Source organism: Oryx dammah, unplaced genomic scaffold (genome assembly GCF_014754425.2).
Source record: "Oryx dammah isolate SB20612 unplaced genomic scaffold, SCBI_Odam_1.1 HiC_scaffold_2, whole genome shotgun sequence".
NCBI classification, from domain to species: domain Eukaryota; kingdom Metazoa; phylum Chordata; class Mammalia; order Artiodactyla; family Bovidae; genus Oryx; species Oryx dammah.
The window spans coordinates 158693718-158711285 of record NW_024070186.1 but is presented as its reverse complement, the minus strand read 5'-3'; the positions used below and the strand labels follow the sequence as shown (position 1 = coordinate 158711285).

Below are 17568 nucleotides of genomic sequence, written 5' to 3'. Positions count from 1 at the left end.
GTGTGTGTGTGTGTGTGTGTGTGTGTGTGTGTGTGTGTGTGTAGGGCAGGGACTAAGGGAAAGGCATTCCCAGGAGGGAGTATAGCCAATGCCTAGCCAATGCTGGTGCTGGGGCAGGGAGACAGAGGGGCCACCAAGGTTTAAAGCTGGAGTTTGGAGCCCTGAGAAGTGGTTGCTGAGGTTGTGGGTGGGTGCTGCAGGTGGAGCGGGCAGCTCTAATGAGAGCCAGACTATCTGGAACAAATCCTGTTTTAAGCTAGACCAGAAGAAGAACTTCCTGTGACCCTGCGTGTGCTGGCATGCACCTGAGATGGTGCTGTGCCAACACTCCGCCCATGGGGCTCCTGGCTGAGTCTTGCCTTGACAAGCAGGTGCAGGTATGGCATCTGGGAACTGGGCTGGGACCCTGGTCAGTGGTTTTCACCCCTTGGCTCTGCAGGTGGGTCGTGGAGGCCCCTGCCCCAGGGGAAGTGCACCAGGGGTGCTCTTAGGTCTGGATACCATTAGGCCCAGGAGCGGCCCATTAACCAGCAGAAGCTGGGGCGTTGGTCTCTGGGCACTGGCTGGGGGAAGCCTGGCCTCTTCGAGAAGTTTATGCCCACCTGCCCCAGCCCTGAGGCCAGGAAGGCTGGGGAAGAGGCAAAGGGAGGACACAGGTTCCATTCTGTGTGTCCCGGGGGCTGGCTTGCCCTCTCCTGGCCGGCCTTCCTTGTGCTGTGCTAGGGGCTCAGTGAGCCTGGGGGATCAGAAAACTCCCTGAGTGTCCAGTGCCCAGCAGGTCTCTACTGGGATGGGCCCTGAGTCTCCCTGCTCCTCAGAGGAAGCTCTCTCAAAGGACACCAGCTCCTTCTGGTTTCCCCAGCACAGATAGGTCTCCTGAATCCTTCTCATCTCCAATACAGCCGCTTCACCAGCGTCAGAGATGGGTCACTGACATTCCAGAGGGACACCGGGGCACTAGGCTGCACATACAGACAGGTGGAAAGGCTCAGGAGACTGAGGTCTGAATTTCACTGGGCCTGTTTCCCCTGAGCATCTCTCCCAGACTTTAAAATGGTAATCAACTTGGCTAGTCCTCTCCAACCGCCCTGTCCGTGACCTTGGCTCAGGGCAATAGTAAACCAATTGTCAGCAAGGTGCGCCGGGTTCCCGCCGCAGATCTCCCACCTTCCCGGAGCCCCTCTGAGCACCAGGACCGGAACCGCGAGCCACCTTAACCCACTTGCTCCGCCCGCGCACCTGCCGCGCCACCCGGGCGGCGATTGGCCCTGTAGGAGCGGGTCCTTTGGTCAGCAGCGCAGTCCTGTCACCGTCCTGCGGCCGCCGCAGCCGCGTCCCTAGCGGGCTGGGGCCTGGGGTCTCCGAGAGGGCGTGTCAGGCTAGTCTCTGAGGCTCCGAGTCGCGCCCGTGGGTGCTGGCGAGTCCAGGGATGAGCAGTGGTCTAGGCGGGGCGGGGCCTCTGGGCGGGGCGGGGCCTCCCGCCCTCGCACCGGTCCCGCCCCGCTCGCAGAAGACCCGGCAGTAGGGCACAGAGCAGAAGCCCGGCGCCGGCGGGCTGCGCGCGGCACTGGCGGGGATGTGCGCCCTCCTGCAGCCCGCGCTCGCAGGCCTGGGCGCGGTGCGGCCCCATGGCAGGTAGCGGCGGCCTGGCTGGCGGGGCCGGGGGCAACCAGGGCACCGTGGGAGGGCCCGGAGCCGCGCTTCGGGCGTCCCGTGCGCCTTTGCTGTTCGCCGCGCTGGTTCTCGGCGCCTACTGCCTCTGCGCCCTCCCTGGACGCTGCCCGCCGGCCGGCCGGGTCCCCGCGCCGGCCCCTGCGCGCGCCGAGCCGCCCCGCGCATCCCGCAGCCCCGGGGCGCCCGGTCTGCCCGTGGCCAGTGGCTCGGGCCGGCGGCGCTTCCCGCAGGCCCTCATCGTGGGCGTGAAGAAGGGCGGCACGCGCGCCCTGCTGGAGTTCCTGCGGCTGCACCCCGACATCCGCGCGCTCGGCTCGGAGCCCCACTTCTTCGACAGGTGCTACGAGCGCGGCCTCGCCTGGTACCGGTGAGCGCCCGGGCCCGTCGGCCCCATCGGTTTCCTGGCGGGTGCCTTCGGGAAACGGCGTGGTGCGCTCCAGGGGCCTCGCTGGGGACGCGGCGGGGCGAGGACTCCGGGTGTCTTCTGGGGCTAAGACCAACCTGCGTGCGGGTTGAGATTTGACTTCCTGCAGCGGATTTTATGGAAAAGATGAGTGGCCGTGGGCTCCCAGAAACTTTGAAAACTCCGGGGAAAGCCTTGGCTAGGGGGCTAGAGTGTGATTCCGGCTGAGTAGTTTCGAGCCACTGGGGTCTGAGGCGCTTTGGAAATGCTTCGTGCTCAGTCGCGCCTCTCTGCCGCATCACTCGGGGAAGGAAAGCCTGTCTAAACTCTGGTCAATTACCTTATGGAAGGGCCTCCCGCTTCCTTGCAGCCTCCTAGAAGTATCTGTCACCCCATTCCCACCCCAAGATCCCTGATCCTGGAAAGAGGAATCCTTCTCCGCAGTCCTGGGGGTCTGGAGAAAGTCTGGTCTTTACAAAAGAGGAGGGTGCCTTTGAGTCAGTGTCCAGGGATGGGAACTGGGACCCCAACTTCAAGTCATGGGGCTCTGTAGCTGCCCTCACTCCCACCCAGTATGGCCTTTGTGGGGTGGAGGAATGAGGGGGGCACCAGCCCTGGCTGAAGTAGCCTGTCCTGGTGGCTGATCGAACACCGGCCCCTCCCTGCGGAGGTTCGCAGGGAAGAGTGAGCGTGAGGCCCGGCCTGCTGCCTCGGTGTCCTATACTTTCCTTTGGGAAAATGAGAGCTTACAGACGGAGAGTGAGTCACCCCACTCCCTGTGGCACCCACCTCATCCCCAAGCCCAAAACTAGCCCCTAAGGGCCAGCGAGGACCCTGCCCACAGTCACCTGGTGAACAAGCAGCGAGTAGGGGGTGGCAGGACCCAGACTCTTGACCTCCACATTTACCAGGCTTTCTGTACCCAGACTCCACCCTGCTTCCATCCCCTTTTAATCTTTGCTTTTTGCATCAGAATCACTCAAGGATTTGCAGGGTTCCCCCTGAGAACTGGGGGTCTGGCTCCTGAACTCTGAAGGATGGCTGCGTTTAGGGGTCTGGGAAGTTGTGTGGTGGTGGGGGAGGTGGGTCCATCCTTGGACCCGAGTGTCTGAATCCCTGTGTTCTTGGCCACTGCCCACTCTGACAGTGCTCCAGCATCCCAGAGCATCCTTCATTTACCACTTCTGTGCACAGGAGGAAGAGGGGGAGGGGAGAGGGAAGGGGAAGGGGAAGGTGGGGGAGGACACACTGGTAACCAAAGTGCAAACCTCAGAACTCGGCCCTGATAGGCTAATGAGGGAGGGGCTGCAGGGGTGTCTAGAGCTGGGTTTAGACCTAAAAGGGTTCCCAAAGAGCTGGGGATCTTGAGACCCCCATCCAGACGGGCCCTCCCTGGGCACACACTCCAGCTTTGGGGGACTGGTCCGAGGAGCCTAAGGGGCCTGAGAGGAAGCCAGCTGGACCCAGACTCCGGGTCAGGTCTTCAGTTCTGGGGAGGGGTTCTTGGGTCCCTGGCATCCCTGAGGCCCGAGGTGAGGGGCAGGGTGATTCTTGTCTGTTTAAGTGGTGGAGGAGGAGTCCTTCCTTCGCCCAGCCTCTGTAGGGGAAGGGGGGCACCGTCCCTCCTGTCCCTCTAATCCAGAGCTGTCCCTTGGGGCTGGCTAGCGCTGACCTCTCACTGCTGGTGCAGGCCTGAGCTTCTGGAGGACATGTGTCCACGTGCCCTCCAAGGGACGTGCTGACACGTGCACAGCTGGGCTTGGTGTTGCTCACAGATACCTGTGTCCCTGAACCTGTCCTTCCAGCCAACCGTGTGTGTGCAGTGAGCCTCTGAAATCCCACCCCTGCTTCAGTCTCCCTAGCTGCAAAGAGGATGCTACCCCTGGTCAGGTCTGCTCTCAGGACCCTGGACCCAGCCTCCAGGGCTCTTTCTGGGCAGTGGTTTGGAGCAGTGAGCAGAGGAGTGGCTAGTGCCCCAGTTGAGTTTTGGGGACACTTGTTCCTTCTGGGCTGTGACCAGGTGGTGTCTTGGGCCCTTCCTTTGGCCTCGGCAAGTGTCCTGGGCTGCTCAAAGCTGACCTTGGCCAAATCAGTCCCCCTCCCTGGGCCTCATCTCCTCCCTCAGGCTCTTGAGAGTCCTCCTCCTTGGGGACTGGGGCCCTCAAGTGTCTCACACAGCCCTTGTTCATCGATTCGCTGACTCACTGATCACCTTCTGTCTGGCAGAGGCTGGGGCCACGCAAACACCCAAGAATCTCAGTTCAGCAGGAGTGCCCTGTCTGGGGGCAAGTGGGGGCTGTACTCTGACTGTGGCATTTTGGAAAAGCAGACAGACCAGGAGGGGTGCAGGTCCAGGAACCCCCTTGGCTCCTGACACTGTCCTGTTTCACATGGGAACCCTAGCTGTTTCCTGATGAGTCCCAGGGCCCGCGGGATGGGGCGCAGGGGAGGTGTGAGACATGGAGGAGGGGCGCTGAGGTGGAGGGAGGCTGAGACAGAGAGGGGTCCAGGGCAGAGGGGGAGCTGAGGCGGGCATGGATGGCCCCCCAAGGCAGAGGGGCATCCTGAGGCGAAGACAGAGTAGGGGAGTCACCCAAGCTGGATGGAAGCCGCAGGGAAATGCAGACCAGATGAGCAGGGAGCGTGTGTTGGGGAGCAGCCCATCAGATGTTGGCCGTGGGGGGTCAGAGTCCTGCCCCTCTCATCCTCTTCCGCTTCTCCCCCGCCCCCCAGGAGTCCCCATCCCCACCTTCCTTGCTGCCCGCCTGCCTGGGGGACTGGCTTCTGAGGCCCACGGTGGGGGCAAGTCAAGCTGCTGTGTGGCAAGAGTGGGCACCCCACCCCATCCCATCCCTCTTCCACGGTGGGGTACCTTCCTCTTCCTTGGAGAGAAAGCAGCAATGGGCACTAAGGCCCTTCTGTCTCCCTGGCTTCCTTGCAGGCCCTCCCCCGAGGCGTGAGGGGGTGGGGCTGCTCAGAATCTGGCGGCCTGTCTGGGACCGAAAGAGGGTGCTCCTGGGGTCACCAGGCACCTGGGGAGGAAGGGATGGGAAGGGGTATCAGTCGGTGAGGAGGGGCCTGGAGTGGTCAGGGCTGGTTCCCTCCCTGCGGGGGGCGCTGACTTCTGGTGGGGTCTGTGGACACTGGCTTCTGTCTGTGGGTCTCAGTGTCGGGGTCCAGTGTGGGGAACGCCCCTCCTTCTGGCCTCCCTCTTGTGGGAAGAGGGGTTCCCTGAGCTGGCCATCCCAGGCTGCAGCCCTGGACTCAGCCCTGGGCCTTGTCCCCACAGCCGATCTCTTTGAACTCACCCTGCAGTCCCCACCTGCATTCCAGGCTGACACCCGCCTCCCAGCAGCCGCAACGCAGGGGTGGGGTGGGGGCCCATGCCCTCCCTAGCACTTCCTGCTCCGTCTCTGAACCTCAGTGTGCCTGTCTATAGATGGGGCAGTGACTAGTGTGGAAGGAGTCCCAGCTCACTCCTGGGACGTGGGGGAGCAGAATTGTCCCCCATGACTTCTGTAGACTGGCTCTGCTCAGGGCTTTATTTCAAGGGATGGGGGCAGCTCCTGAGCTAAACGGGGGTGTTGGGGGAGTGGCAGGACCCCCGGGACCCCCACATGCATGTTCTCCGGTCCTGACATCAGCATCCTCCAAGCTGGTACCCCAACTCATGTGTCTGTCCACCCAGCAGAGCAGAAGAGGAGCCTGCCTCCCGGGGCCGAGTCTGGGGTCTCTAGGCTGGCTGAGACCTCAGTCCTGTCCTGTGTTCCACCCTCCTGCGGGGGCCAGTCCTAGCGGCTGTCCACGGGGGCAGAGCAGCTCTGTCAGAGAAGCGGGCAGAGACCCCCCCGCCTCTGGGGCCCAGGTCCCAGCCTCTGCCTCTGTTGACCTAGTTCCCTGCCCTCCCTCGGAGCTGTTTGCTCAGCTGGCCCCACCGCTGCACCCTGCCCCACCCCACCCAGCTCTACCAGGTTGGCAGGGTGGCCTCGGGACGCTGCCAGGGCAGGGTGCTAGGAGGGCTTCTCCATGGTTGGGGTGGTCAGGGCACTGTCACCTGCCCTGGGATAGGATCAGTGCCCCCAGCCCTGGGCCAGAGAGAGGGGACTGCTGAGAAGGCTGCATGCAGCCCTGCGCTCTGGGTTCCCAGAGGGGTCTGGGCAGCCCTGGTGGCTGAGATGTGTCCTCAGGCCGCCTCACTAACTTCTGCAGTGTCCTGGGCTGGGCTGTGGCTTTCAGCTTTCTGGGGGGTGGGGAGCAGGTTGGGGAGAATTAGCAGGGCTGCCTTCAGAGACGGGGAGGGGCGATGCGGGGGAGTGATGGAGAGGAAGGCGGGACACCCTTTGCTGGGGACACTGGTCAATAACTAATGACCTAATTCAGGGGACGCCATGAGCCACTTAATGAGAGTGTGACGAGGGTAATTACAGTGCAGGGGCCTACGGGGGTCGGGGGACAGGTGGAGCCTTGTGGGCTGTAGGCCTGGGGCCCTTGGCCTCATGAGCACCAGGTCTGGGGTGAGACGCACCCGTGTCAGGGTTGGGGTGCAGCTGAGCCCTGTGGGGGTGTGAGCAGCCTTGCAGGATGGGCCCCACTTCCAGCCTGAGCTGAGGCTGAGCACCCTCATGGCCCACACCCCAGGCTGCCCATGTAGGCACTTTGGATGGGTGGGCCTGGCAGGGTGGGCAAAGGGGAGGCTCAGCTACCTTGTAGGTTTGGGGCTCCCCTGGCGGGGGAGGCTAGTCCTGGCCCTGGGGCAGATCTAGTGTGGGAGGAGGGCCAGCACTCATTCATGCCTCCTCTCCACACTCTGTCATGCAGGAGCCTGATGCCCCGCACCCTGGACGGGCAGATCACCCTGGAGAAGACCCCCAGCTACTTTGTGACACGGGAGGCCCCACGCCGCATCCACAGCATGTCCCCAGCCACCAAGCTGATCGTGGTCGTGCGGAACCCCGTGACCCGGGCCATCTCTGACTACGCGCAGACCCTCTCCAAGACCCCGGGCCTGCCCAGCTTTGGCGCCCTGGCCTTCCGCCGCGGCCTGGGCCCCGTGGACACGGCCTGGAGTGCCGTGCGCATTGGTCTGTATGCGCAGCACCTGGACAACTGGCTGCGCTACTTCCCGCTGTCCCGCTTCCTCTTCGTCAGCGGCGAGCGCCTGGTCAGCGACCCCGCTGGGGAGCTGGGCCGTGTGCAGGACTTCCTGGGCCTCAAGCGGGTCGTCACAGACAAGCACTTCTACTTCAACGCCACCAAGGGCTTCCCCTGCCTCAAGAAGGCGCAGGGCAGCGGCCGGCCGCACTGCCTGGGCAAGTCCAAGGGCCGGCCCCACCCTCGCGTGCCTGAGGCCGTGGTCCAGCGCCTGCGAGCCTTCTACCGGCCCTTCAACCGCAAGTTCTACCAGATGACCGGCCAGGACTTCGGCTGGGACTAATGGGGCCTGGGCCCACACCCTGTCTGGGGACGCTCAGTGACCTTAATTTATGCCCATCACCCGACCAGAGCAGACCCTGGGTACACGCTGGGCAGAGAGAAATATTTACAAAATAAAGTTGACATCTGTGTTCTTCTAGGAGCCCTTGAGGGTTGGAGGGTGGGGCTGGAGGTGCCCCCTCCTGGAGGTAGAAGTGGAAAGTGAAAGTTGCTCAATCGTGTCTGACTCTTTGGGACCCCATAGACTGTAGCCCATCAGGCTCCTCTGTCCATAGGCTTCTCCAGGCAAGAATATTTGAGTGAGTTGCCATTCCTTTCTCCAGGGGATCTTTCTGACCCAGGGGTTGAACCTGGGTTTCCTGCATTGCAAGCAGAGTCTTGACCATCTGAGTCACCAGGTCAGACCCTCTGGGGTTGGGGATAATCATACCGGCTAACATGACCGGGGACCATTCATACCAGGAGTGGACAGAAACCCGATCCTTATCCATCCCTTGAGGTGGGCAGTGAGCTTGGCTGCCTGTCACAAGCTAGCAACTTAGGCTCAGAGAGGTTAGGGGCCCGCTCGGTGACACAGCTCTGCCCTGGTGACTCTGGAGACCACCCTCAGGCTCTCTTCTCAGCCCTGGGAGGCCGAGCTGGGCCGTCTCCTGTTCCAGGTGGGGAAGCAGAGGCCCCAGCTTGCCCACCTGAAATGAGTCTGTGCGGCTCTCCAGGCTGCACCTGTGATCCCAGCTCACTCTGTGTCCCTATGCCCAGTGGACACCTGTTCCTGGAAACCTGGTGGACTCTCCAGACAGCGGGTGTGGGGGACTCCTGTGTGCAGAGTGGTTCTTCTGACAGCCTCCAGGCAGCTCCCTGCACAGCCCTGCATCACCACCCAGGCTCTGACTATCACAGGCCCCACCCACCAAACTCTGCAGGGCACGCCCATTCCCCCGGCCCTCTGAGCCCCACTTCTGTGGTGTTTATCCAGCTTCCTCCCCTGAGGATGGGCAGGCAGGAATGCCCAGCTGCAGCCCAGCTGCCAGCTCGGCTCTTAACCAGGGTAGGCCAGACTGGGGCAGGCTGGGGTGCCCAGTCCATCTGTCTTCCCCCAGAAACCCAGGGCCCCCTCAGTAATGATTTTCACCTGCCTCTGGCCATAGTGCTGTCTGCCAGGTGCCCACCAGCTGTTCTGACTGTGATCTCCTGGACCCCTTAGGCCCAGGCCTGGCACACCCTGGCCCAGTCCTTGGGTCCATGTCAGATGGCTAGGCTGGGCCAGGACTGGTGGAAACATGGTGGCAGACGTGGGTGGATGTGGACGTGCCCACAGCCCCCTCCCCCCAGAGTCAGACTCCTGATCTGGGTGTCGGGGAGGGCTGGCTTGTCACAATGGTGAGGAGGGGTGACACCCTGCTCTGGAATCCTGCTGGGTGGCGAGCACTGGCCTTGGCAGCTCTGCCCCACTCCCCAGTCTCCCAGTTAGGGCCAGCACGGGGCAAGAGGGGAGGCAGGACAGCTCTGACCGCTGGCCCTGCAGCCAGCCTGGACCTTGCATGTCTCTTCTTCTCCCAGGACCTACCCTTCTGCAGACTTTCGCCACCACCTGAGTGGGCGGCTCCGGGGGCATCTCTTCTGTTTTCCTGCGATGAGCACTCTGCACACATGGCAGCCAGAGGGGCATCTTCAGAGTAACCCAGATGCTATTGTTTTAAAACCCTCCAATCTTCTCCCCACCCTCTTGCTTCTAGAATGAAGGCCAGATGCCTGACTGAAGCTCTTAAGGCCCTCCGAGGCGCGTCCCTCTGCCTGGTCTCTGTCCTTCACTAGCTAGCCTCCAGGCTTCTCCCCATTGGCTCCTCCCACCCACCAGGACCTTGCCTGCCTCAGAGCCTTTGCATGTGCTGTTCCCCTTGCTGGGGATGCTGTTCCCTGCAGAAGGTGTCAACTGAGAAGGAGGCAGCTCTAGGCCCTGCAGCTGAACTCTGAGCTGGCTCATTTCTCCCGAGAGGTGCTTAGAGTTCCTTTCACGAGCCTGCCATGTGACCCCCTTCTCCTTCCCGAAGCCTCCTGGATGTAGAGCTGGCGGGGGCCCTAGCTTCTCTGGTCTGGGGGCCAGGCCCCACTCAGCAGGCAGTCTGGGAGCAGTGAGGAGAAAGGTGGACAGGCTTGCTCTGCTCAACCTGCTGCCCGTGGAGACCAGGCTAAAGGGCCAGCGTCCAGCGCCTGGTGCCCAGCTGGGCCTCGGAAGGCCCTGAGGGCAGCGTGGGGGTCCTCCTGGCTGTGCGTGGGGGCGGGGCTCCACGGGAGAGCCTCCGGCCTTTAATTAAAGCCCCTAAATTTCTTCCCCAGCTGTTCAGTGGGTTTTCCATGTTGGAATGTTCCAGATGGAGTGAGCAATGCTGATTCAATTACCCTCTTCCTGTTCCTCCCAGTGGAGAAGGGGATTGGGGGTGGGGTGGGGCTGGGGGCTCTTCACAGCCCTGGGTGTCCAGGAGGGGCTTGGAGCCTTCTGGGGAGGTGGCTGCTTCAAACTTGGGGGTGCTGTTCCCCAAGTTCTTCTAGCCATGGTTGGTACTGGTTCCAGCAGGGTGAGGACAACGTTCTCCATTCTGAGCCTTATAGGCACTGGAGAGCCCGAGCAGACCCTGAGGGCCTGAATGGCCCCTGTATCAGCCTGGAGACCCAGATCCAGCCTTCCCATTGACCCCCAAATCCTTTTCTGTCGTGCGTCCTAATTCTAGATGAGGGGAGGAGCCCCTCAGTCCTGGCAACTTTTTTTTTTTTTTAATATTTATTTATTTGGCTGCATTGGCTCTTTAGTTGTGGCGTGTGAACTCTTAGTTGGGGCATGTGGGATCTAGTTCTCCGACCAGGAAACGAACCCGGGGCCCCTGCCTTGGGTGCATGGGGGTTTTAACCACTGAACCACCAGGGAGGTTCTAAGTGCTGGCAGTTTGACTTTCATCCTCCTGCCATCCGTGGGGCCCCTTGTGTTCCTCCCCGGGGCTCTCTGGCTCTGAAGTCGCTTTTTCTCTTTCCTGCGTGTCCACCTTATGCTCCCTGAGGAGAGGGACCACCTTCCAAAGTAACAGGAAAAGCACAGGGGCGGGGGCAGCAGGTGCTCAAGTGGGCGGCAGACAGGGGAGGTCAGGAGATGGAGGGCTGGGTAAGGAAACTGTGCCTGTGGAACAAGCCCTCCGTGGGTACAGGAGAATGGAAAACAAGTGTGCAAATAAAACTTTGTACACCAGTGTTCATGGCTGCTCTCTTCTCAAGAGCCAAAGGGTAGAATCAACTCGTGTCCATTAATGAGTGAAAGAATAAATAAACCATGGTCCATCCATAAGACAGAATACTATTCCGCCATAAAAAAGGATGAAGTAGTGACAAACCAACAACATTAGCACACTTGGAAAAAATCTCAGTGAAGGAAGACAGTCGCAAAGGGTCACATAACTTATGACTGCATGCATAGGACGTTTCCAGAACAGCAAGTCCATACACAGAGACAGGAAACAGATCAATGGTTTCTAGGGGCTCAGAGATGGGGGCGGGGCCTGGGGGTGAGCACTTAATGGGCGTGGTGGTGGCTGCACAACCCCGGCTCTGCTGTCGGGGAGGTGCCCTGTCCCCAGCCACACGTCCCCTACCTGTGCCCCCAGCCCTCAGCTGAGATGGGGCCCTCCACAGGTCTCTCCTCCAGCTGCCTGGTCCCCGAATGCTCAGCCCAGCTCTCCATTCCCAGGAGTTGCCTGGCCGGCCTAGGTTCCTCTCCGTGCCCCTCAGGCAGCAAGCTGTGGTGAGGGAGGGACTCACCTGCCTGTCTCCTGTCTCTCAGCTACGCTGTCTGGTGTTGCCTGCTGTCCAACATCTGAAAAGCATGATTTTGCAGGGTTTTGTCCCGTTTTTCAGTTGTTTCAGGCAGAAGGGTAAATTCAGCCCCTGTTACTCTATCTCGGTCAGAAGCAGAGACTTTCATGTCAGAGAGAAAGAAGCGACTGTGTCATCCTGAAGAAAGAGACCAAACAGCCTGGCCGGGCTCTGGACCTGCTGTCACCGTGAATGGGACACGTCCCCTCCGAGGATCCCAGGATGGGCAGGAGTGGCTCCCAATGGACTTCTTGGGGCAAGTCTGACCACTCTGGCCCACGCTGGGACTGGCCAGAGGCATGTGCCCACCATGGTGCCTACGGTCACTCACCCGTCCCTCCTGCGTGCTCCGTCCGCATCTAAGATGCAAGGAGGGTCCTGACACCTAGAGGTGAAGGGGCCTTTGGGTCACGCCGCCCCTGTGGGGGGAGGGAGGAGGGGGACGTGGGCTCCCTGGGCCTCTGAGGGGCCAGCGTGCACAGGCCTGCCGTCAGAGAGTCCACCTCCAGGATGGGCCCATGCAGACTGGTGTCACGGGAGGTGGCTTCGAGTCCACACACCTTGTTACTCAGTTGCACTGAGCTGTGTGTGGCCCTTGACTGTCTCTGCAGGCAGGGGGCCGGTGAGGGCCTTGTGGGGCCAACACCACCTGGAAGGGGGGCGTGGTTCTGAGTAAGACGTGCCTACAGAAGGAGCTGTCAGGTGGAGGGGCTCCAGGTTCTGGGAAGAGGGTCTTGGGGCTTCTTGTTCAAGACGTGGGGGTGAGGGGCTGATGCTGGATGGAGATGCACTGTCTAACACACTGGGAGGCATGTCTGGCCCCCATGGGCACACTCTGCTCTTTAGAGTCTCAGGGACTACGGCACCTCTGGGGTCCCTGGTGCTTCTGAAGGTCAGAGGGGTCCTCCCAACCTCCACTTGGCTCCAGAAACCGCCTGCAGGTTGTCCTTTCCTCTGACTTCCGTCTGGTTGTGGACATCTAGGACCTGCAATTAGATCCAGAGGTCCAGGCTGTGGACCAACTGTCCCAGATTGTGCCCTTGGGATTTTCATTCATGGAGGTGAATGGACTGGGTGATGACACAGAGAGGCCGATGCCATTAAAAGAACTTCTATTCATTTATTTTTGGCCTTGCTGTGCTGGCCTGTGGGATCCTATCTTCCCTGATAAGGATGAAACCCATGCCCCTTGCAGTGGAAACATGGAGTCTTAACCACTGGACTGCTAGAGGAGTTCCATAAAAGAATATTTTTATTACTTACATTTCCGAAGAGAGAAGAGGCATGCCATGCCATGCTGGGCCACCTGGGGAAGCACCAGCGTTGGCCCAGGAGGAGGAAAGAAGCCAGGGAAGCTGAGATCACAGCCTTGGCTGGGGCTTTCCGGGCAAACACAGTATAAGGGGACAGCCCCGGATGGGTGAGTGTGTTCTGGCAGAGGAGCTGACCCTCTTTGTCTGGTCCCTGGCCTGGGTGACTTCGGCAGGGGGAGGGGGTCGACACTGGCATGGTGGAGGGTTGGAAGTGCAGGGGTTCACGATGTAGGCTCTGGGCCCAGGGCAGATGTAAACAGCTGTGGCTGGCAAGTTGGCCCTGAGATTAATGGTGCCATGCAGGCAAGCACGGAATCTAAGAAAACACAGTCAGAACACCGGCCTGTGTCCTTTTGTGCCACAGCTGTCCCTTTGCAGCCCTGGGCCCTTGCTAGACCCTGGACCACAGCCCTCATGCTGGGCTTTTGTCTTTGACGTGAACTGTGCTCTGGGACATTTTGAGTCTTGTGCCGCTGGAGCCTTGGGCTGGGCATGTGTTTGAGACACAGTGTCCACTGGCTGAGCACAGCAGCTCCTCACGGCTCGGCCCACCCCACCACACCCTGCTCCCCTCGGAGACTCTTTGGTCTGCTGCCAGGGCAAGGGTGGCAAGTTGGCCTGGGGAGGAGAGATTTGCTCAAAACACTGGGTGGGGTTTGAAGGTTGATATGCTGGTGCAAGCCCAGGACAGCTCTTGGAGGCTGGCCAGTGTGTCGGGGTCCGGAGACAGGGCACCACCCTCTGGACGAGGGCTGCCCGGCTGTATCTCCTGACAGCTGAGGGCAGAGCCTGGCTCTGAAGGCCTGGCTCACTGGGGCCTCTGTCCATGATGGCCACCAGGAAGACCCATACATGAAAGCCAAGGAAACCCTCCAGGCGTGTATGGATTGCAGACCACTGACCAAGCCTGCTGCCTTGAGATGGTCAGCACCACCTTTCAGAAATGAGGAGACTCCTCTAAACTGATCCCCGGCACAGGCACTGCCCAGAAAGCCAGGGCCGTCAGACAAGAGGCTGGGGTCCCTTCTCCTGCTCAGAGCCAAGCTCCAGGCTTTGAGGCCGAGGCATTCTTGCTTAATCTGAGCCACATTGCCTGTGCTTTCTTGGAAGAGCCAAACCAAAACAGCCAGTCAACCAAGACAGTAATGCAAAACCGTTGCCAGGACAATTCCGTACACTAGGGCGCCAAGCAAGGGGAGAGTGGGGTGCAGTCAGGCCGGGGAGAACAATCAGAGATCTTGTTCTCCAGTATCTCCCTCCAAGGCCTCCCAGCGGCTCTGAGCGCCCAGGGAAGAGCCTCCGACCCAACAGCCGCCTGTGGGTCTGATCCTATCACCCGCTTCCGTCTGCCCTGGGGGAGGGTGGGTATCTGATGGAAAGCCAGTCTGGAGAGGAGCAACCACTGCGGGAAAGTCTGCCTCCGTGGGAGAGGGGGAAGGAGGGAACGGCTGTTGGAGCAGGCAACCCCTCCGCCAACCACACCAATTCTGGGGGGTGGGGAGGCCTCCGGAAAAGGCCTGGACTCTGGTGGAGAGTGGGTGGCGGGAGCCCTCTTAGGCAGGGAGGTTTGGTGCCTTCACCGCTGGCTGCTCCTGTCAGGTGTGAAGTGGGGAGAGGCACACAAGCGAGGACAGAGCCTCGCTGGGGGCCCAGAGGCCTCGGCAAGGCCTGCAGGAAGGAGGAGGAGAAAATCCAGGATGCCCTTTATCCCTAGGGAGTTTCGAGAACTCCTCGTGGGGGCTCAGAAAGCGCCCTGAAGCTGGGAGATTAGAAAGAACGGGACAGAAGGAAAGGAGGCAGATGACCGCTCGCATTTCCTGGGCACTCGCTCTGCACCAGGAATTGGCAGTTGTGAGTACTAAGAATGTGTTGAAAGTACTGAGTGCACTGCCAGCGTCGGGCAGATGCTCAACTGGCCCTATTTTATTTATCGGGTAGCTTTACAGCTGAGCAAACCGAGGCCAAGAAGGGACACGAGTTACCGGCAGCTGGCCAAGCACACACCCCAGGATCGTCTACCTGTGGCTCAGGCCCTGGACGCCCGTGCTGTGGGGTGAGGCGTTCAAGTGGGTGCCAGTTTGGAGAAGAGGGGGAAGCAGACCCTCAGGGCTGGTCCTTGGTGGACAGGCATGGTAGTCAGAATTCTGAGACGGCCCCCATTGTCTCCAGTCCTTGGTGTGCATGTCCTGTAAGACCCCCCTGCCCCTAAGCATGCGCCTGATGGATGTCATCCTTGTGACTTACTTGCTACTCAGTTATCTTTGAGTTCATCATAAGGAAGAGCGTTCTGGTCGGGCCTCGCCAATTCAGGTGTGGTTTATCCAGGTGATAAACACTCTGTCGAGCCAGACAGAGACGATGGTTTGCACAATACTGTGAATGCACTGGAAGTGAAAGTGAGGTCTCTCAGTCGTGTCCAGCTCTTTGCGACCCCATGGACTGTAGCCCACCCGGCTTCTCCCTCCATGGGATTTTCCGGGCAAGAATACTGGAGTGGGTTGCCATTTCCTTCTCCAGGAGATCTTCCCGACCCAGGGATTGAACCCAGGTCTCCCGCATTATAGGCAGACGCTTTACTGTCTCAGCCACCAGGGAAGATGCTGCTGAATTGTTCCCTTTAAGATGGTTAATTTTATGTTATGTGAATTTCATTGCAATAAAAACTGAATAAGGGACTTCCCTGGTGGTCCAGTGGGATTCCCAGGTGGCACTACTTATAAAGAACCCACCTTTGACCCCTGGGTTGGGAGGATGCCCTGGAGGAGGGTATGGCAACCCACTCCAGTACCCTCACCTGGAGAATCTCATGGACAGAGGAGACTGGCAGCCTATGGTCCATGGGGTCATTAAGAGTCTGACATGACTGAAACGACTTAGCATGCACACACTGGTGGTCCAGTGGTTGAGACTCCACACTCCCAATGCAGGGGGCCTAGCTTTGATCCCTGGTCTGGGAACTGTTAACAGATCTTGCATGCTGCAACTAAGACCCGGTGCAGCCCTCCCCACCCCCCAAATAAAACACAACAGTACAAAGGGAGTGGCTTAGCATTGGCTACCCCAATAAAGACCCCAGACCAGGTGACTTAAACAATGGACACATTTCTCAGCATTCCAGAGGCTGGAAGTCCAAGGCCAAGGTACCGACAGATCTGGTGTCTGCCCTGCAGATGGTCGTGTTTCTCTGTGTCCTCGCTTGTCGGGGGCAGAGGGAGCAGGCAACACTAGCATCTGTTCTCGTAAGGGCACGATCCCACCCTCATGACCTAGTTACCCCAAAGGCTCCACCTCCTAATACCATCACCTGGGGAGGTTAGGATTGCAACAGGAATTTTGTGGGGACACACAGTCCATAACAGCGGGTCTAGGAGGGAGTTACAGAAGAAGTGAGAGAGATTCCCCTTGCTGGCCTGGAAGAGAGCCAACAGTGCACTGCAGTGGGCCTGTGAAGGCCACCTGCAAAGGAGTTGCCTTCCTCCAGAACTGAGGGTCGAAGCTGCCAGCCAGCAAGAAAATGGGCCTCCATCTTACAGATACAATGAAACATCAGCAGCCATGGAGCTTGGGAGGGGTGCCTGGATCTCAGGTGCCCCTGCCCCCCAACCTGGCTGACCCCAAGCTAAGCTCCAGGGAGCTAAGCTCCAGCGTACCCAGCTCCACACTGGGCCAAGTTGCTAAATTTGTGGTCATTTGTTGGTCAGCATAGAAAACTTAACACGACAGTGGCCAGTCAGAAAGAAAGTTCTGAAAGAGAGGAGCAGGGCTCAGACGGGGTTCCGCCCTCACTTTCTGGACGAGAAGGTGTGGGGGAGACTCTGGAAGCCGCGGGGCAGTGACTCATTTCTGCCCGGGGGCCCCCAAGGTTGGGCAGACCCCGATTCAGGTCACCTACCCTACTCCCCCTCCTCGAAGGACTGGGAAGCCTGGCGCCACTCTGGGTGAGACCCCGTGGGGTACCGTCTGGTTTCTATTAAGTATCATAAGCTCGCTATTAATTCCCGCCAGAAGCAAGCATTTAGTCCCTGTCCCTTTGTAAACACAGATGCTCTGGGACACGGGTCCCCGGGTCACGGGGAAGATGTGCGGGGTCTGTTCCGAGGCCCCAGCTGCACCGCAGAGCCGCTGGGCTGGAGGACAGCTCCAGGGGCGATAGGAGCACCAGAACCAAAAAATCCCCAACCCGATGACAACACCCTGGGCTCCCGCCTGTGGCCACGTCAAGCCGGGGCTGGTGGACAGTGACGGGAGCGGCCTGTGTCCTCTCCGGGCAGTGGCTGGGAGGGGTTGTGTGAGGGTGTGTGTTGCCGCCGGGAACTTCCCTGGGGACGTTTCTAGTCCTGAGACACGCTTGGCGTGCTTCAGGCAGACCTCACTCTTTGGGGCCTGAGGTCATCCAAGGGACTCTCCCTCACAATCCTCCCACAGCCCTGGACGTGAGCGGAGTGGGAAATCGAGACTTGTCCCAGAGGGAGGCTCCTGCCTCAGCAGACAGGAAAGCGAGGAGTCCACAGGGGTTTCCCTGCCCAAGGGGTCTGTGGTGGGTTGAATAGCATTCCCCCGAGTCCATGTCCACCCAGAGCCTGGTGAGTGTGACCTTATTTAAAAATGGGGTTGTTGCAGACACAGTTAGTTAAGGATCGGATATGAGAGCCTCCTGGGTCCTTTTAAGTGGTGAGGACACAGAGAGACACCCAGAGAGGATGGCCATGTCGTGAGTGGGGCAGAGACAGCAGGGAGGCTGAGAAACACCAAGAATGCCTGGTGACACCAGAGGCTTAAAAGACGGCAAGGACTCTCCAGCCACCACCCCAGTCGTCAGAGGGAGCCCAGCCCCGCGACACCTGGGTTTCAGGCTTCCTGCCTCCTCACAAGTGAGAGCAGAGATCT

The 17568-nt window shown here is 60.0% G+C and overlaps 1 protein-coding gene across 1 annotated transcript; it reads left to right on the top strand.

Moving 5' to 3' along the window:
* The first annotated feature begins 1576 nt into the window (after positions 1-1576).
* HS3ST6 (heparan sulfate-glucosamine 3-sulfotransferase 6) lies at positions 1577-7652 on the top strand. Its single transcript, XM_040253904.1, has 2 exons — positions 1577-2041; positions 6896-7652. Exons 1-2 carry the CDS (start codon positions 1629-1631, stop codon positions 7509-7511), a joined length of 1029 nt encoding a protein of 342 aa, XP_040109838.1. The 5' UTR covers positions 1577-1628; the 3' UTR covers positions 7512-7652.
* Positions 7653-17568: the final 9916 nt, after the last annotated feature.

What these genes read in the sequence shown, in the direction of transcription:
- HS3ST6 (XM_040253904.1), top strand. Translation starts at nt 1,629, where the DNA reads ATGGCAGGTAGCGGCGGCCTGGCTGGCGGGGCCGGGGGCAACCAGGGC. An exon ending in CGCGGCCTCGCCTGGTACCG is followed by an intron (nt 2,042 to 6,895) that starts GTGAGCGCCCGG and finishes TCTGTCATGCAG; the next exon opens with GAGCCTGATGCCCCGCACCC.